This window comes from Diprion similis, chromosome 8 (assembly GCF_021155765.1).
Source record: "Diprion similis isolate iyDipSimi1 chromosome 8, iyDipSimi1.1, whole genome shotgun sequence".
NCBI lineage: Eukaryota > Metazoa > Arthropoda > Insecta > Hymenoptera > Diprionidae > Diprion > Diprion similis.
In genome coordinates this window covers 13,913,279-13,934,743 of record NC_060112.1, presented here as the reverse complement: position 1 = coordinate 13,934,743, position 21,465 = coordinate 13,913,279, and the positions used below count along the sequence as shown (strand labels likewise).

The 21,465-nt window shown below is 39.1% G+C and overlaps 1 protein-coding gene across 8 annotated transcripts in view; it reads left to right on the top strand.

Moving 5' to 3' along the window:
• Positions 1–8,794, top strand: part of LOC124408561 (fasciclin-3) — a 233,954-nt gene extending 225,160 nt beyond the window's left edge. For 4 of the 8 annotated variants that reach the window (XM_046885581.1, XM_046885580.1, XM_046885577.1 and 1 more), the window contains 4 exons: positions 6,740–6,770; positions 7,127–7,207; positions 8,272–8,449; positions 8,547–8,794. In XM_046885581.1, coding sequence (XP_046741537.1) covers positions 6,740–6,770; positions 7,127–7,207; positions 8,272–8,449; positions 8,547–8,753 — 497 coding nt within the window. In that variant the 3' untranslated portion in view covers positions 8,754–8,794. Of the gene's footprint in view, positions 1–1,446; positions 4,850–6,739; positions 6,771–7,126; positions 7,208–8,271; positions 8,450–8,546 lie in introns of those variants that run through there. The other 4 variants (XM_046885583.1, XM_046885579.1, XM_046885584.1 and 1 more) reach the window with 2 other exon arrangements.
• Positions 8,795–21,465: the final 12,671 nt, after the last annotated feature.

The window sequence follows — 21,465 nt, the reverse complement described above, 5'->3', positions numbered from 1 at the left end:
GTAGCTTCGTTATTCACTATATCATCAACTGCAGCTCGAATTAAACCAAAGATTTGTTATACCTACTTGCAATCACTTTTTGATAATCAGATTAAGTCGTCGTCGCGTTTCAATCATTGTAATAAAATGTACAGTGAAAATTGAATGCTGCTGAACAATGGGAAGCGACACTAATAACGATTCTTCATTCACCTTTTTTTTTGAATGTTCTTCTCTCGTTATAATATTATCGCAATATTGCATGTACTTCGAGCTTAGTATCTACATGTACGTTCTAATTGATGCATGTGATAAAAAAGCATTTTATTATGCGTAATATATGTTACATACTTGCCACCAAGGGCCAGAGCGAGTACCGTACAATTTTTGCGGAAAAGTCGGTATCGCTCTAACCATCTACTGTCATGGAACTTACCTAGCGGGCTTGTACATACTTACCATAGTTCAAAATTTCACCATAACGAATTCGCGCGGATTACATCGGTCGTCTTTTCTTTGTGTATGTTTTTTTCCGTTATTTCGTTGGACTTTTTCTCGTAACAAGCAACCGCTAACAATCGGCGAGGGCAAGTCAGATTCACGGAGGATTTGCCTGTTCATGGCAATACGGCACAGAAACAGAGCGGATACTGTCGGTATCTACTGCAGCGACGTTACCTTCCGTCGGTAAAATATATTCCAATTGTACCAACTATTACATCAAAATAGACCCGGTAAAGTCTTGTGCCAACTAATATTTACCGATAATACATAGTTCACTTTGTCGATTGATCGTTTGAAGCATGTTTGTTTCGTTCATCGCTGTTCTTCAATACACCGATTATGCTACTAATTGACTGTGAAACATTACTGTAATTCATGTATAGGTATGTGTAATAGTATACATACGTTCACGTTTCACCTCATACCCTTTGCTTGGACTGATGAATTATAATAGTAAGAACGAAAATAGTAATCAATATTAAAAATGATAATCTTTAGTGCGATGATTTGCTTGTGAATGTTTATACATATTATCGATTTATTAAGCTATAGTCAGTTACAGTACAACTAGAATCGCATTTATTTTTCACACTTGCGTGTGAGGATCGTTTGAAATAGATCACTCCAAAACATCGAACTTGATTGATGTATTTGAAAAATCTACACGAACTTGCATCCGCGATATAATGAGTCTAAATACTGACGACCAGTCGCTCTTACCACAAAAAAAAAAAAAAAAAAAAAAAAAAAAAAGTCTAGAATTGAAGAGTGTTGTGAAGAAAAAAAAGAAGCTAATTCAATTATTCTCGGTCGCTGGCCACCGTGGCACGATTACTCGACACACGCATTACACGATAAGACAAGTAGCTGGTCGTGTCTTCAGTTTCTCGAATCCAATCAATGAAATGTCGACGTTGAAGGTTTGCGCGTTGCCCTGACCGGTTGTGGCGTTGCTTGTTACAGCGAGGCGGAGGCGCGACGAGGAGGCGGCTGGCGGTGCCGGCGCCGGAAGCGAGGCGCACATCACACCTGGCGACGAGGACCACGAAGACCCCCACATCATAGACGAGAAGATGCCCCACGGCGGACAGGAGAACCCGATCCACGCGAGCACGGAATACGTGAACGGCAACACGGACATCAAGGACATCAAGAAGGACGAGAAGACGGACACGCCGGTCTAACGCGGGCGGCGCCGTCTGGTCTCATCATCGCTCGCATCCGGCGGGAGGAACGGTGTCGAATGCCTGTGATTTGCCATTTTATCGAAAGATTTCCTCACCCTCTCGCGTTCTCGCTTCATTCATTTTACTCGTGTTATCGTCACGGGCGTTGTGATGCTGCGGCATCGCTTTATTCTCTTTCTCATCTTTTCATTGCGCTTTTTATTTTTTCTTCTTCTCTCACTTCATTTCACTGAGCGGTGACCGTTTCATCTCAATGTTTTATCGCACAAACGCCAATCAACCCTCTGTCCCCGGTTGCGAGATGTTTTTTTATTATTTTTTAACCGGCTGCAGCTTGGACGAGAAAAGTTCCGGACCGGGGATCTTGGGTGTAACGATTACACGAATACAGTTATATGGTCTTCGGCACTCTTCCCCGTCGAAAAAATCGCGCGTCTTTTCTTATGCTGCGGAAGTTGAGCGATTGTTTTTTGATTTTCTTGTTATAATTAACGTGCGAAAGAAACGACATTGAAAGTATATTGTATGACTTCGTGATATTGTAGTCACGATACATTTTCTCCTGTGTTCAATTTACTGGAGGTTTTAACGCGAATCTCTTATATTATACGATGTACTAAAGAAAAATAAGTATCTTTTTCGATACCGAATCAGTTTTGAATCTCAAACCGAGATGGGGTGATGTACCTAAGATTAATCCAACCATATACTCTAATTACCGTTGAATGACGCAATGAGTGTTCTGTTCACTTATTTTTTTTTATTTTTTATTATCTTGTTTTCTTTGTCGTAAAAAGTGACACTATTGTTACAGTATCACGTTCTGCTGATAATTCTGATAATCATGAGATTCGATCGTGACGGTTTTCAGCGTGCCAGGAAGGGAAAACGCTATCAAAGTTGAATCATAAAATATGCAAGAATAACGCACGCTTGTACTACCTTTCGTAAGCCGAGCACCCGCCCCTCAGTCGTATGTATTTTACATCGTGGCATAAGTCGAGTGTAGATAGATTAAAAACAAAAAAATGACATCACTGAACGTCTGTCCGAGGTCTGAAAAAGGAACCTTTTTATTTTAATTTCCCCTTCTAAGAGGTGCAGAAGTTCTATACCAATTAATGATAATTATTATAGAATTGTGTACATCGATATTGATAATCTCGAAGAAGACGAATTAACTAGAGTTTAACATTGATTTTGATATTAATAATTAGAGGAGATTAAAAAGGAAAAACAAAAAAGAAGAAGAAAAACCACGAGAATTACTAATTTTTAAACGCAAACCTACTTTTAAGAATCCCGTCACGCCCTGCTGTTCGAGGATTATGCGCGCCTATACGTACGCGTTACATTATACGTGATAATAACAAAAGCGTCATTGTGTAATCATAAAATTCGTAACATATATAATATAATCATTAATCAACATTAAATTTATCCATTGTCGCAAACATTTTTGACGTGCATCTCAGAGCTATTCCAACGCCGTGAAAGATTCAAATTATGAAATAGTTAATTACCGTTATTGTTTTTCTTTTTCTTTTCTTCATTACACATCGCAGTACTGACTATACATACATAAATACATTGATACATACATAATACACACATGCATACTGATGTAATAACGTTAATATTAAAAGATAATTAATTAAACGAATGAATATAAATGACGAAAATCCAATTCCACAGAATTGTATTCTGAATCGTTGTAATATTTGATAATAATTACGTATACATTCCGTAAGATCTAGCTTCGTGAAAATTGTGCAACTTTGGATACATGTTTGAACATTTATTACATTAAACAATTATATACGTGCACTTGCTTGTTCAGCCTTCAGGCCGATTTTTCGGCAACTATTGTTTCAACTTACATTTCATGTGATCCAAAATCGAGGTTGTAATTGTCAATGCTGCAGTTTAACAATCATTGAAATCGATACAAACATCTTCGCTATTAACATTTATTTTCACAAAATGGCTGCAACCGCAAAAGCTGTCACAAAATTTTGCGCGCATAATTCAATGACCCGACCGTTGTGTTAATAAGTTTTGCAATTTTCATTTAGCCGTTGGTTACAACTTATTATAATCACTCTCTCGCTGAGGCTTGACACTTATTTGCGCAAGATTTGTTCAATGTGAAATTATTTTTACTTATAATAATACTATAGTAGTAATCATAAGCAACGTTTACTTTGATACTGCAATTTATTGTGTAATGATGTTAGGATATATATTATTGTATTTTAACCATGCATCTTCAAATCACATAATTATTCTACTCTCGCAATACGCCGTTCTAAAAATTTTGCAAAGAATAACAAGAAAAAAAAAATCGTACCTAATTATCATCCAGTTGTCTTTCTTTGAATATGTGTTATCAATATAAAACAATCGAACGCCCCACAGGTGAATGTAAGCGATTTCAATTAAATTTCAAACTAGAATAAACAAGATCAGAAAAAAAGAAAACGAACATTCTGTTTCAATTGCATTTCTTCGACAATAAACTAATTGTTTCCATTTTTGTAGTGCCGATTTTTTATTCATGAATGAGCCATTCAAAATAACCATGAAAATCATTCAGATCGAAACATTAAACGTCTTCAACAATGTCGCTCATTTGTTTTTATGAACGCAACTTTACGGCCCGTTTGTTCGAAAAGAAAGTTTCAAATTTTCGCGCACACATATAATAAACGTAAACACATACATACGTATATACACACACCGAATTTTTAACACACGACACATTTTCACTTAACAGAGAAAGGCCAATGGGGTAAAAAAATTTTCAGGGTTCGTCCAATGAAGACGAAAGCAAACCAGACAATCGGTGAAAAAGAAAAACGTAAATTTCTTACCTAGTTGGCCGGAATTGCTGCGTGTTGTATATATAAAAATAAATAAGTAAAACAAATGAATGAATAAATATATATAAATATTATAAATATTACGATATAAAAACTAATAGTAATGATATATTCTGCGCCAAGGCAGTTGATTTATATTCAGTGAATACAGGAAGTATTTACTAAAAAGCAAATCAAGTGCTGGAAGCCTGTCGTTATTCGTATTTGAAATGAAATAATAAGGAAAAAAAATAAGGTTTACTTAATGGTTATCGTATCATCATAAAATAAAAAATATGACAAAAAAAAAAGATAAAAAACATACATTCGAAACGAAATAAATGTGTGAGTGTATGTTACCCATAGAAATACAACTATGGAACACCCTCTTCGATCTGGTTACATAATATTATTTTTTAATGCGTTAAACACGATTGATATTTATAACAATTTTTAATTACCTTAAATCTAACGTGAAACTATGGTCTTGAATGTTGAATAGTTACCGGATTGAACTCCGCTGTCATTGAGACCATCGTTACTCAGTATCTCATGCTGAGAATCCGAAAATCAGTCAATCATTATACTTACTAGAATCATATTTACTTTCAGTACTGGTCCAAATACGTATAGTATAACGATATTGATGATCACTGTACGATATCAATATGCATCACTGCCACGAGAGTGCAGACTAGGGTGGATTTTGACTGTCGGGTTCAATTCAAATCATTTGAATTTTTTGGTATCTTATTTGCAGTATATATTTTACCTCTGAGTCGAAGTATATTCGCTGATTACGGTCGTGTCAGGTATGTAACATACCTTTATAGAATGGGATATACCTAATACTATTAGCGAAAAAAGAGTATGAAAGTCAATAAATTCGACAGGAAGAAAATATATAAGTATACGTACACATAAAAACCGTGTAAGATGTAACGAGAAATTTGAACTATTCAGCTTGATGGACTAGAATCTGTAAAACTAAATACATTATACGAATGGTTAATATTAACTACATATTATTATGATACGTTTATGTACAAAGGTTTATTGTGGTACATTTATGATAATACTAAACTTATTTTATAATTGATTTTACTATATAATTATTAATTAACTGTAACGCTAATTACTTAAATCTCGATGATCATGCTATGATATAATCCGTTTCACAAAAATTTATTTAAATAAATCAGTATATAAATTAATCAAACCCTTGTTTAATCGAAACGAATTTTGAGCCCTTCCCCAAACCGCAAAAGAAATCGAAAGAAGAAAAAGTATATTAACTTTAAAACGGCTTGTACCATTAAAGGATGATGCCGCATGTTATACTAAGCATGATCGTTGGCCATACAATGGAATATATAAATATATATAAATATATATTTATGTTAATGTAAGTTTAGATAATCTAATAATTATTATTAATTGGAATCGGTGGGCTCTGAAATACTTTTACGGATACTTTCGTTATTTTATCGACAATTTTTTTAAAATTGAAAAATAAAATCGTTTCATCGCAACTGTTCTTCCCTCTTTTTTAACGCGGCTTTTATTGCTTCAACCTTTTTTCGTTACCTACACAATATCCGTACTCATTCTTGACTCTCCGTCACTTTGGTGACATTGGCGTGAGAATTTTTTGATCTGTAAAAGTCAAGTTTGCGATCCTAAAGCGTTGAAGAAAATGAAAAAAAATATTTGTGAGCCCCCGTTTCGAATTGAAGTAAAATTTTAAAGTTACGGGATCGGTAAAGTAAATTAAGAAACGCATTGCGACTATGTCGATGTCGAACGAAAGCGATATGCGAATTTTGTATCTGTACTTGTAGATACAAGGCGATAGACGAGAGTAATTTTAATTAAAAATTTAAATGAAATTAATATATAGAGAGCTGTATGTAATAATTTTAAGTTCATTCATCGCTATGATATTATATAAATATATATATAACTAAGTATTATATGATTTTTGAAATAAAACATTTGTTTTAAATATACAAACGTGTAACAGCTACGCGCGATCCTTGGAAACCTCTTTAAAACTACAATAACGTAATGCAACTCCTTTAAATATCGGCAAATACGCAGTTCACACTCAAAGCATAACTTTGCCGATGTAAACATCTGGCATATAAAACATCGATATTCATTTTCATTATGTCTCTCTGAAAATGTATTTTCTTTTGCCTATTTCAGGTGGTTCCTCGACCAGGGCGATCGGAGAGTCGTGAGTATAAACCCTCCTTAATAATTGGACAACTGTCTCTTATACACTGTACAATAATTACACGTTGTATTAAATGTTGATTATCAGTTCTTGTAACACTAATTTCTGCCGCATTCTTAGCGCACAAGTTTGTTACTAACACACAAGACAATCAGAAGAAAATCCTGCTAAAATATCGAGACCTTCAAAGCCCAGAGAGTGATCAACCGACTAGATGTGAAAAATAATTTGACTCGTAACTAAGAGGCAATTTTTTTTTTCATTAATTTTCCTTCTCCCTGCCATTAATCGTATAAGGAGTCGAATCTTTATTCTAGACTTATTGTTAGACACCGCATGACGCGAATAATTTTCAGAGACATAGCAGATCCAGCAGCAAGCGTTAGCCTTCTTCGCTTCCGAAAACCAAAACCAGACGATCCAAATGCGGGGCGAAGGCAAGAAGCACATATTTATTTTCAATTGTATTGTTTCTCCGTTAACAAAACCAGTAATACGCACTCGCATTGAAATCATTATACCTGAGGGATCTTATCCATTTCACACATTGCGTAGTAAGTGTTGTAACGTTAATGTATACCTGCCAAGAGATCAAGCTTTTTTTTTTACTTGTATATTCATTCACCGCCAAATCAAGGCGGTGGGTACTGTCTTCGCACAGTGGATATTAGTCATCCGATTTGCATCATCATAATCACCACTCAGGCACCGATAACATTACTTACATGCAAAAAATATGGATGTGCTTTTCATTTTCTATTTCTCACACGCATTGTTGTAACCATTGTATTTACAATAATAGTTTCAGGGCTAGACAGTGCCACCGCCTACCAGTCTGCCTACGCAGCTATAATTAAACCGCAGATATTTCAACCGGTATTGTAAAGTATTGGCAAGAAAAAAAATTTTTTATGAAAGTTTCATAAATAAAACAAACAAATACTACATAAGTTTCGACAGTTTTTACACTATAATTCCGAAAAGTCATTGTTGTTTCAGTTAGCAATAAATAACGGTCGTTTTAACATATTTTGAAAATTATTAAGGTTTTTTTTTTTTTTTTTTTTATTTTGTCCATGACGAAATTCGTCTCTTATGCAAAATACCGAACAATAATCTCTAGACGGAAAGATATAGCTGCGCGTTGCGATTATCTACGCAACAATCAGTAACATTAGTAATACGTCGAGATATATTCGCAGAATTATTGTGATGAATCACATTATTTGATGAACGAGAAATATGAAGAAATCCTTAGCAATGCTTCTTGCCATGCCTGCGTATCGTTTGACATCAAGTGGCTTACATACATATCAAAAACCATTTCAAAGTTACATGTATTATAAATTTGTCGCTTTAATCCGCACGTCATATTTCACCTCGTATTAACGCCCATTTGTCAAAAAAAGAAATAAAAACAAAACATCAAAAACCCATTGCGTCTCATCGTACGAGTGTAAGTATTTGTGCTCTCCGATTATCAAGCTATCTTATTTAACAGAAGTGACACCGAAAGCGCCGGGCGTTACTCTAGAAGCGAAGTCGACAGCTCAGCCTCCGCGGCAAGACGAGCAAGAGCAAAGATGACCTTTTCTCAACTCTTCAAACGCAACAAGGACAAAGTCTCTGGAACCGACACGGACACTGTCAGAACCGTCGTGACCGTCGACGACGAAAAGGTGATTTTGGTTTTTTGGGCTTGCCGAGCTCTTCCAAAATTTCATGCATTTCCATTCCTTTTCCTGTACTATCTGAATTCCTCATGTTCCCCAACAGATTCAAACAAGCGATGCACCGCAAGCCGTCGCTTTGAACACGGCAAATCCTGCCATTGGAGAGGGTGGCCTTGTCTATGCCGAGCTGGACCTAACGCAACAGAAAAACGTGGCCCCGCGCAGGATCGACGATGATGCTACGGAGTACGCTGAGATCATTTACCCGAAACCAGAAGCCGAGGAAGCGGTTAATGCCGCGAACAAGTAGTTCACGTAACTCGTTGAATCTGTAGCTGCACAGTGCTACTGTGAATTATTACGATGAATATGAGATAGCCGCGTAATGATACTTTTTTATTTCTATATGTATTGACCTTCGTCACGCACTATATATTCGCTCGCGTACGTATGCACAAATTCATTAGAACACGACTTGTAGGAATAGAATTTATTTCACACACATAATATATGTATGTCGATAAAAAGACGACGCGACGGATCGTTCAATTGGCGAAATGTTATAATCAAAAACTCATGAGAATCAAACGACTGCTTAATTCAGAGTCAGTGAACTTGAATCTTGATGCGTGTTCTGTCTGTCATGGTTTCGACCACTTTCATAAGCTACTATTAGTGGTTCACTAATTTAAGCTTAAACATACAAGTACCTTGGCGATGTAATATTATGTATATTGTGAATAAGCGCCGTAACATTTGAAGTCCAGAGATCAATATTGATTTAGGTTTAGTTCTTATTATACGATTTTTCAGTATAATGCGTCTATGATTAGGCATAAGTTATAGTTATTATTCATCGCGACCAAGTATTTGAGACTTGATAAATTATCATCATTCCGTTATCTAGAACTTGTTTCACAACCAAATCACGCTAAATTTGTACACGAATGAACTACTAATATGAGAAAAAAAATTATAATATGCAGATGAAATTTTACGGAATCGCTTAAGATGAATATTTAGAGACTGCTCATTATTTTGATATTAATTAAGAGCTTCGTAACCGTCCGTTAAATAAAGTTAATGTTTAATTAAGCTCATACAGGTACTAAACGGCTGGTCGTTGATTATAGTTATCGTAAGGTGGTAGTTGCAACAGCAACTAAGCATATTGATGCATTAATGTTAAACACTTAGAGCTGAAATAATGTAAGAATTTTTTACATAGAGCAAGTATTACTGCACTCGATTTGCGAATTATAAAAGTAGTATAACAAAAATACAAATAAAATTTAAATAAGTATTGGATAGAAAAAGCACAATTATTACTTCAAAATACGTACTTAACTTCGAATTTGACGAGGTGCTTCAGTGAGTGGGTATCGCTATTGGACCATTGTGTCAAAAAATTCTATCCATTATGCAGTTTGAGAGATATATTGGGTGTCAAACGTGGAAACCCATTTCCAATCCCAAGTTTTAGCTGTACTACAAAATCCGAATTGTCGTAAATATTAATTTTAGATGAAAGCTATAGAGAATTAAAATATAATTCATAGGGTATTTGATTTTCAATATGAAATGCATATTTCGATGAACTTACACAATTGATCTTCACTTGTAAACTTGAAATATTGTAGAAATAATTTGCAGCAATAGACGATGATTCTTGGTAAATTCACAGAGCGATACGTTCGACCGATAAATCCAATTTAGACGCAGGAAATGAGGTTCAGCAGTTTCGGAAATGCAACAATTCAGTTGCTATGCGCCCTGGACAAGTCCTTCAAAATCGTGTACGTTCATGGAGGGCGTTTCGGTACACATGTTGATCAAATTTGACGAAAATATTTATACCTGAAGATACAAACTCTGTAAAATGCGAAGAAAAATAAAATAAAACAGAATATTAACCTATATAATATTTTCTTGTTGATACTAAAATAATCTGAATTACGGAAATCCTTTCCTTCCACAAATCCATCCCGTCTAGAAAAACTGCTTACGACGGACGACCAACGATGCGATCAGTTCGAAGATTTTTATGAATTACAGCATAAGTTTCTTGGGCTGTTTTTTGATTAGATGATTGGATTTCACTATGACCCAGTTTTGATGAAAAGTAGTTTGACATCAAGAAATCCATACTTCAACTAATTCCAATTAAAACTAGTATGTGAGCAGAAACCCCTTCAAGCAAACGAGCCGGCAGGCATGCAGACACGCATTATCTACGAGTGCATCACAAGCAATCAATAAGTCCCTGTTTTCGAGCAACTTCCTCGGCTCAGATGTTCACCTAATACCAGAAGCAGGTTCACCCGGAAATGTCCTGAATGCTTTTAATTATTCAATACCGTTTTAGCAAAGTTCAAATACATCGGTAGAATTTTGAGTGGAAATAAGACTGCACATGTTACCAAATTGCTGCAAGCAATTGTGGGTGAGATGTGTTGATCTACAACAGATCAACAGAAAGGTGAGCCCCGTTGAGTTTTTGGTAAAAGTTTCGACGAGTCGGAGAACTGTTGAATACTTTTTTTTGATGCACTATTCCGACGTCATTTCGCGGGTAAAATCAATGACACGCAGTCCGGATACGCTGCGAGAAACATTTAAGAAGTGACGGGCAAAATACAAGACGATCTTTTCGTTATCCCACTGCTGCTGGTCTTTGCTTCGTAATTTCTCTGCCGATGATCGTACGAATTTTTTGCTGTGTTTTTTAAGTTCCTGGGAGTGAAATTGGTCAAGAAAGGGTTACGCAAATCGATTCCAAGACGGAAAATTTTCCGCTCAAAAAATGGCAAAAAAGTAAGGTTGATCCCTTTGTATTTTTGACGGAAATTTCGTCGATTTGAGAAGGAGCTGTAAACAAGGCTTTCATGCACTATTCCGACGTAATTTTGCGAAAATAATTGAATAAGCAAAGTTCCGATACGCTGCGAGCAACGGGTCAAGAATAACAGCCGAAAAACAAAACGTTCGATTATCTGATTTTTCCGCTGCTGAATTTCTAGTCGTAATCCCTCTGAAGATGGTCCTACGCACTTTTTGCTGTGTTTTCTGAATGCCTGGAGTTGCAGATAGTCTAAAAAAGGTCATAGAAATCAATTTAAAGACGAGAAATTTTTCGCTCACAAAATGACAAAAAAGTTAGTATTTTTCAGAAAAATTTCGACGATTCTGAAAAGTGCTGTGAACAAGTCTTTGAGACACTTTTCCGACGTAATTTTGCAAGACGAATCGATTAACCGCAGTCCCAATACGCTGTGAGCGATAGCTGGGAAGTTACGGCCGAAAAACTCATGATTTGCATCGTTATTTCTCTACTGCTGGTCCTACGCTTATTTTGATGTATTTTCTGAGTTCCTGGGGGTCAAATTACTCTAGGGATGGCCATACGAATCGATTTCGAGACGAAAAATTTTCGTCTCCGAAAATGACCAAAAAAGTAAGGCTAGCCCCTTTGGATTTTTGGCGGAAATTTCGACGATTCTGAAAAGGGCTGCAATCAATTTGATGAGGCACTATCTCGACGTAGTTGTGCGAGAGAAATCAATTGACCGCAATCCGAATACGCTGCGAGCGATAGCCTAAAAGTTACGGTCGAAAAACTCATGATTTTCATCGTTATTTCTCTACTGCTGGTCCTACGCTTATTTTGATGTGTTTTCTGAGTTCCTGGGGGTCGAATTACTCTAGGGATGGCCATACGAATCGATTTCGAAACGAAAAATTTTCGGCTTCGAAACTGACCAAAAAAGTAAGGCTAACCCCTTTGGATTTTTGGCGAAAATTTCGACGATTCTGAAAAGGGCTGCAATCAATTTATTGAGGCACTATTCTGACGTAGTTTTGCGAGAGGAATCGATTGACCGCAGTCCCAATACGCTGCGAGCGATAGCTCAAGAGTTACGGCCAAAAAACTCATGATTTTCATCGTCATTTCTCTGCTGCTGGTCCTACGCTTATTTTGATGTGTTTTCTGAGTTCCTGGGGGTCGAATTACTCTAGGGATGGCCATACGAATCGATTTCGAAACAAAAAATTTTCGGCTTCGAAAATGACCAGGAAAGTAAGGCTAACCCCTTTGGATTTTTGGCGAAAATTTCGACGATTCTGAAAAGGGCTGCAATCAATCCAATAGGGCACTATTCCGACGTAATTTTGCGAGAGGAATCGATTGACCGCAGTCCCAATACGCTGCGAGCGATAGCTCAAGAGTTACGGCCAAAAAACTCATGATTTTCATCGTCATTTCTCTGCTGCTGGTCCTACGCTTATTTTGATGTGTTTTCTGAGTTCCTAGGGGTCGAATTACTCTAGGGATGGCCATACGAATCGATTTCGAAACAAAAAATTTTCGTCTCCGAAAATGACCAAAAAAGTAAGGCTAACCCCTTTGGATTTTTGGCGAAAATTTCGACGATTCTGAGAAGGGCTGCAATTAATTTAATAGGGCACTATTCCGACGTAATTTTGCGTGAGGAATCGATTGACCGCAGTCCCAATACGCTGCGAGCGATAGCTCAAGAGTTACGGCCAAAAAACTCATGATTTTCATCGTCATTTCTCTGCTGCTGGTCCTACGCTTATTTTGATGTGTTTTCTGAGTTCCTGGGGGTCGAAATACTCTAGGGATGGCCATACGAATCGATTTCAAAACAAAAAATTTTCGGCTCCGAAAATGACCAAAAAAGTAAGGCTAACCCCTTTGGATTTTTAGCGAAAATTTCGACGATTCTGAGAAGGGCTGCAATCAATTCATTAGGGCACTATTCCGACGTAATTTTGCGAAAGGAATCGATTGGCCGCAGTCCCAATACGCTGCGAGCTATAGCTTAAAAGTTACAGCCGAAAAACTCATGATTTTCATCGTTATTTCTCTGCTGCTGGTCCTACGCTCATTTTGATGTGTTTTCTGAGTTCCTGGGGGGCAAATTACCCTGAAAATGGCCATGCGAATCGATTTCATGACGAAAAATTTTCGACTCCGAAAATGACTGAAAAAGTAAGGCTAACCCCTTTGGATTTTTGGCGAAAATTTCGACGATTTTGAACCGGGCTGCAATCAATTTATTGAAGCACTATTCGGACGTAGTTTTGCGAGAGGAATCGATTGACCGCAGTCCCAATACGCTGCGAGCAATAGCTCAAGAGTTACGGCCAAAAAACTCATGATTTTCATCGTCATTCCTCTGCTGCTGGTCCTACGCTTATTTTGATGTGTTTTCTGAGTTCCTGGGGGTCGAATTACTCTGGGGATGGCCATACGAATCGATTTCGAAACAAAAAATTTTCGGCTTCGAAAATGACCAGAAAAGTAAGGCTAACCCCTTTGGATTTTTGGCGAAAATTTCGACGATTCTGAGAAGGGCTGCAATCAATTCAATAGGGCACTATTCCGACGTAATTTTGCGAGAGGAATCGATTGACCGCAGTCCCAATACGCTGCGAGCGATAGCTTAAAAGTTACAGCCGAAAAACTCATGATTTTCATCGTTATTTCTCTGCTGCTGGTCCTAAGCTCATTTTGATGTGTTTTCTGAGTTCCTGGGGGTCAAATTACCGTAGAGATGGCCATGCGAATCGATTTCATGACGAAAAATTTTCGACTCCGAAAATGACTGAAAAAGTAAGGCTAACCCCTTTGGATTTTTGTCGAAAATTTCGACGATTCTGAAAAGGGCTGCAATCAATTTATTGAGGCACTATTCTGACGTAGTTTTGCGAGAGGAATCGATTGACCGCAGTCCCAATACGCTGCGAGCGATAGCTCAAGAGTTACGGCCAAAAAACTCATGATTTTCATCGTCATTTCTCTGCTGCTGGTCCTACGCTTATTTTGATGTGTTTTCTGAGTTCCTGGGGGTCGAATTACTCTAGGGATGGCCATACGAATCGATTTCGAAACAAAAAATTTTCGGCTTCGAAAATGACAAGGAAAGTAAGGCTAACCCCTTTGGATTTTTGGCGAAAATTTCGACGATTCTGAGAAGGGCTGCAATCAATCCAATAGGGCACCATTCCGACGTAATTTTGCGAGAGGAATCGATTGACCGCAGTCCCAATACGCTGCGAGCGATAGCTCAGGAGTTACGGCCAAAAAACTCATGATTTTCATCGTCATTTCTCTGCTGCTGGTCCTACGCTTATTTTGATGTGTTTTCTGAGTTCCTGGGGGTCGAATTACTCTAGGGATGGCCATACGAATCGATTTCGAAACAAAAAATTTCCGTCTCCGAAAATGACCGGAAAAGTAAGGCTAACCCCTTTGGATTTTTGGCGAAAATTTCGACGATTCTGAGAAGGGCTGCAATCAATTCAATAGGGCACTATTCCGACGTAATTTTGCGAGAGGAATCGATTGACCGCAGTCCCAATACGCTGCGAGCGATAGCTTAAAAGTTACAGCCGAAAAACTCATGATTTTCATCGTTATTTCTCTGCTGCTGGTCCTAAGCTCATTTTGATGTGTTTTCTGAGTTCCTGGGGGTCAAATTACCCTAGAGATGGCCATGCGAATCGATTTCATGACGAAAAATTTTCGACTCTGAAAATGACTGAAAAAGTATGGCTAACCCCTTTGGATTTTTGGCGAAAATTTCGACGATTTTGAACTGGGCCGCAATCAATTTATTGAGGCACTATTCTGACGTAGTTTTGCGAGAGGAATCGATTGACCGCAGTCCCAATACGCTGCGAGCGATAGCTCAAGAGTTACGGCCAAAAAACTCATGATTTTCATCCTCATTTCTCTGCTGCTGGTCCTACGCTTATTTTGATGTATTTTCTGAGTTCCTGGGGGTCGAATTACTCTAGGGATGGCCATACGAATCGATTTCGAAACAAAAAATTTTCGGCTTCGAAAATGACCAGGAAAGTAAGGCTAACCCCTTTGGATTTTTGGCGAAAATTTCGACGATTCTGAGAAGGGCTGCAATCAATCCAATAGGGCACTATTCCGACGTCATTTCGCGAGAGGAATCGATTGACCGCAGTCCCAATACGCTGCGAGCGATAGCTCAAGAGTTACGGCCAAAAAACTCATGATTTTCATCGTCATTTCTCTGCTGCTGGTCCTACGCTTATTTTGATGTGTTTTCTGAGTTCCTGGGGGTCGAATTACTCCAGGGATGGCCATACGAATCGATTTTGGAACAAAAAATTTTCGTCTCCGAAAATGACCAAAAAAGTAAGGCTAACCCCTTTGGATTTTTGGCGAAAATTTCGACGATTCTGAAAAGGGCTGCAATCAATTTATTGAGGCACTATTCTGACGTAGTTTTGCGAGAGGAATCGATTGACCGCAGTCCCAATACGCTGCGAGCGATAGCTCAAGAGTTACGGCCAAAAAACTCATGATTTTCATCGTCATTTCTCTGCTGCTGGTCCTACGCTTATTTTGATGTGTTGTCTGAGTTCCTGGGGGTCGAATTACTCTAGGGATGGCCATACGAATCGATTTCGAAACAAAAAATTTTCGTCTCCGAAAATGACCAAAAAAGTAAGGCTAACCCCTTTGGATTTTTAGCGAAAATTTCGACGATTCTGAGAAGGGCTGCAAATAATTAATTAGGGCACTATTCCGACGTGATTTTGCGTGAGGAATCGATAGACCGCAGTCCCAATACGCTGCGAGCGATAGCTCAAGAGTTACGGCCAAAAAACTCATGATTTTCATCGTCATTTCTCTGCTGCTGGTCCTACGCTTATTTTGATGTGTTTTCTGAGTTCCTGGGGGTCGAGTTACTCTAGGGATGGCCATACGAATCGATTTCAAAACAAAAAATTTTCGGCTCCGAAAATGACCAAAAAAGTAAGGCTAACCCCTTTGGATTTTTAGCGAAAATTTCGACGATTCTGAGAAGGGCTGCAATCAATTCAATAGGGCACTATTCCGACGTAATTTTGCGAAAGGAATCGATTGGCCGCAGTCCCAATACGCTGCGAGCGATAGCTTAAAAGTTACAGCCGAAAAACTCATGATTTTCATCGTTATTTTTCTGCTGCTGGTCCTACGCTCATTTTGATGTGTTTTCTGAGTTCCTGTGGGGCAAATTATCCTGAAAATGGCCATGCGAATCGATTTCATGACGAAAAATTTTCGACTCCGAAAATGACTGAAAAAGTGAGGCTAACCCCTTTGGATTCTTGGCGAAAATTTCGACGATTTTGAACTGGGCTGCAATCAATTTATTGAGGCACTATTCTGACGTAGTTTTGCGAGAGGAATCGATTGACCGCAGTCCCAATACGCTGCGAGCGATAGCTCAAGAGTTACGGCCAAAAAACTCATGATTTTCATCGTCATTTCTCTGCTGCTGGTCCTACGCTTATTTTGATGTGTTTTCTGAGTTCCTGGGGGTCGAATTACTCTAGGGATGGCCATACGAATCGATTTCGAAACAAAAAATTTTCGGCTTCGAAAATGACCAGGAAAGTAAGGCTAACCCCTTTGGATTTTTGGCGAAAATTTCGACGATTCTGAGAAGGGCTGCAATCAATCCAATAGGGCACTATTCCGACGTCATTTCGCGAGAGGAATCGATTGACCGCAGTCCCAATACGCTGCGAGCGATAGCTCAAGAGTTACGGCCAAAAAACTCATGATTTTCATCGTCATTTCTCTGCTGCTGGTCCTACGCTTATTTTGATGTGTTTTCTGAGTTCCTGGGGGTCGAATTACTCCAGGGATGGCCATACGAATCGATTTCGGAACAAAAAATTTTCGTCTCCGAAAATGACCAAAAAAGTAAGGCTAACCCCTTTGGATTTTTGGCGAAAATTTCGACGATTCTGAAAAGGGCTGCAATCAATTTATTGAGGCACTATTCTGACGTAGTTTTGCGAGAGGAATCGATTGACCGCAGTCCCAATACGCTGCGAGCGATAGCTCAAGAGTTACGGCCAAAAAACTCATGATTTTCATCGTCATTTCTCTGCTGCTGGTCCTACGCTTATTTTGATGTGTTGTCTGAGTTCCTGGGGGTCGAATTACTCTAGGGATGGCCATACGAATCGATTTCGAAACAAAAAATTTTCGTCTCCGAAAATGACCAAAAAAGTAAGGCTAACCCCTTTGGATTTTTAGCGAAAATTTCGACGATTCTGAGAAGGGCTGCAAATAATTAATTAGGGCACTATTCCGACGTGATTTTGCGTGAGGAATCGATAGACCGCAGTCCCAATACGCTGCGAGCGATAGCTCAAGAGTTACGGCCAAAAAACTCATGATTTTCATCGTCATTTCTCTGCTGCTGGTCCTACGCTTATTTTGATGTGTTTTCTGAGTTCCTGGGGGTCGAATTACTCTAGGGATGGCCATACGAATCGATTTCAAAACAAAAAATTTTCGGCTCCGAAAATGACCAAAAAAGTAAGGCTAACCCCTTTGGATTTTTAGCGAAAATTTCGACGATTCTGAGAAGGGCTGCAATCAATTCAATAGGGCACTATTCCGACGTAATTTTGCGAAAGGAATCGATTGGCCGCAGTCCCAATACGCTGCGAGCGATAGCTTAAAAGTTACAGCCGAAAAACTCATGATTTTCATCGTTATTTTTCTGCTGCTGGTCCTACGCTCATTTTGATGTGTTTTCTGAGTTCCTGTGGGGCAAATTATCCTGAAAATGGCCATGCGAATCGATTTCATGACGAAAAATTTTCGACTCCGAAAATGACTGAAAAAGTAAGGCTAACCCCTTTGGATTTTTGGCGAAAATTTCGACGATTCTGAAAAGGGCTGCAATCAATTTATTGAGGCACTATTCTGACGTAGTTTTGCGAGAGGAATCGATTGACCGCAGTCCCAATACGCTGCGAGCGATAGCTCAAGAGTTACGGCCAAAAAACTCATGATTTTCATCGTCATTTCTCTGCTGCTGGTCCTACGCTTATTTTGATGTGTTTTCTGAGTTCCTGGGGGTCGAATTACTCTAGGGATGGCCATACGAATCGATTTCGAAACAAAAAATTTTCGGCTTCGAAAATGACAAGGAAAGTAAGGCTAACCCCTTTGGATTTTTGGCGAAAATTTCGACGATTCTGAGAAGGGCTGCAATCAATCCAATAGGGCACCATTCCGACGTAATTTTGCGAGAGGAATCGATTGACCGCAGTCCCAATACGCTGCGAGCGATAGCTCAGGAGTTACGGCCAAAAAACTCATGATTTTCATCGTCATTTCTCTGCTGCTGGTCCTACGCTTATTTTGATGTGTTTTCTGAGTTCCTGGGGGTCGAATTACTCTAGGGATGGCCATACGAATCGATTTCGAAACAAAAAATTTCCGTCTGCGAAAATGACCGGAAAAGTAAGGCTAACCCCTTTGGATTTTTGGCGAAAATTTCGACGATTCTGAGAAGGGCTGCAATCAATTCAATAGGGCACTATTCCGACGTAATTTTGCGAGAGGAATCGATTGACCGCAGTCCCAATACGCTGCGAGCGATAGCTTAAAAGTTACAGCCGAAAAACTCATGATTTTCATCGTTATTTCTCTGCTGCTGGTCCTAAGCTCATTTTGATGTGTTTTCTGAGTTCCTGGGGGTCAAATTACCCTAGAGATGGCCATGCGAATCGATTTCATGACGAAAAATTTTCGACTCTGAAAATGACTGAAAAAGTATGGCTAACCCCTTTGGATTTTTGGCGAAAATTTCGACGATTTTGAACTGGGCTGCAATCAATTTATTGAGGCATTATTCTGACGTAGTTTTGCGAGAGGAATCGATTGACCGCAGTCCCAATACGCTGCGAGCGATAGCTCAAGAGTTACGGCCAAAAAACTTATGATTTTCATCCTCATTTCTCTGCTGCTGGTCCTACGCTTATTTTGATGTGTTTTCTGAGTTCCTGGGGGTCGAATTACTCTAGGGATGGCCATACGAATCGATTTCGAAACAAAAAATTTTCGGCTTCGAAAATGACCAGGAAAGTAAGGCTAACCCCTTTGGATTTTTGGCGAAAATTTCGACGATTCTGAGAAGGGCTGCAATCAATCCAATAGGGCACTATTCCGACGTCATTTCGCGAGAGGAATCGATTGACCGCAGTCCCAATACGCTGCGAGCGATAGCTCAAGAGTTACGGCCAAAAAACTCATGATTTTCATCGTCATTTCTCTGCTGCTGGTCCTACGCTTATTTTGATGTGTTTTCTGAGTTCCTGGGGGTCGAATTACTCCAGGGATGGCCATACGAATCGATTTCGGAACAAAAAATTTTCGTCTCCGAAAATGACCAAAAAAGTAAGGCTAACCCCTTTGGATTTTTGGCGAAAATTTCGACGATTCTGAAAAGGGCTGCAATCAATTTATTGAGGCACTATTCTGACGTAGTTTTGCGAGAGGAATCGATTGACCGCAGTCCCAATACGCTGCGAGCGATAGCTCAAGAGTTACGGCCAAAAAACTCATGATTTTCATCGTCATTTCTCTGCTGCTGGTCCTACGCTTATTTTGATGTGTTGTCTGAGTTCCTGGGGGTCGAATTACTCTAGGGATGGCCATACGAATCGATTTCGAAACAAAAAATTTTCGTCTCCGAAAATGACCAAAAAAGTAAGGCTAACCCCTTTGGATTTTTAGCGAAAATTTCGACGATTCTGAGAAGGGCTGCAAATAATTAATTAGGGCACTATTCCGACGTGATTTTGCGTGAGGAATCGATAGACCGCAGTCCCAATACGCTGCGAGCGATAGCTCAAGAGTTACGGCCAAAAAACTCATGATTTTCATCGTCATTTCTCTGCTGCTGGTCCTACGCTTATTTTGATGTGTTTTCTGAGTTCCTGGGGGTCGAGTTACTCTAGGGATGGCCATACGAATCGATTTCAAAACAAAAAATTTTCGGCTCCGAAAATGACCAAAAAAGTAAGGCTAACCCCTTTGGATTTTTAGCGAAAATTTCGACGATTCTGAGAAGGGCTGCAATCAATTCAATAGGGCACTATTCCGACGTAATTTTGCGAAAGGAATCGATTGGCCGCAGTCCCAATACGCTGCGAGCGATAGCTTAAAAGTTACAGCCGAAAAACTCATGATTTTCATCGTTATTTTTCTGCTGCTGGTCCTACGCTCATTTTGATGTGTTTTCTGAGTTCCTGTGGGGCAAATTATCCTGAAAATGGCCATGCGAATCGATTTCATGACGAAAAATTTTCGACTCCGAAAATGACTGAAAAAGTGAGGCTAACCCCTTTGGATTCTTGGCGAAAATTTCGACGATTTTGAACTGGGCTGCAATCAATTTATTGAGGCACTATTCTGACGTAGTTTTGCGAGAGGAATCGATTGACCGCAGTCCCAATACGCTGCGAGCGATAGCTCAAGAGTTACGGCCAAAAAACTCATGATTTTCATCGTCATTTCTCTGCTGCTGGTCCTACGCTTATTTTGATGTGTTTTCTGAGTTCCTGGGGGTCGAATTACTCTTGGGATGGCCATACGAATCGATTTCGAAACAAAAAATTTTCCGCTCCGAAAATGACCAAAAAAGTAAGGCTAACCCCTTTAGATTTTTGGCGAAAATTTCGACGATTCTGAGAAGGGCTGCAATCAATTCAATAGGGCACTATTCCGACGTAGTTTTGCGAGAGGAATCGATTGACCGCAGTCCCAATACGCTGCGAGCGATAGCTCAAGAGTTACGGCCAGAAAACTCATGATTTTCATCGTCATTTCTCTGCTGCTGGTCCTACGCTTATTTGGATGTGTTTTCTGAGTTCCTGGGGGTCAAATTACTCTAGGGATGGCCAAACAAATCGATTTCAAAACGAAAAATTTTCGGCTTCGAAAATGACCAAAAAAGTAAGGCTAACCCCTTTGGATTTTTGGCGAAAATTTCGACGATTCTGAAAAGGGCTGCAATCAATTTATTGAGGCACTATTCTGACGTAGTTTTGCGAGAGGAATCGATTGACCGCAGTCCCAATACGCTGCGAGCGATAGCTCAAGAGTTACGGCCAAAAAACTCATGATTTTCATCGTCATTTCTCTGCTGCTGGTCCTACGCTTA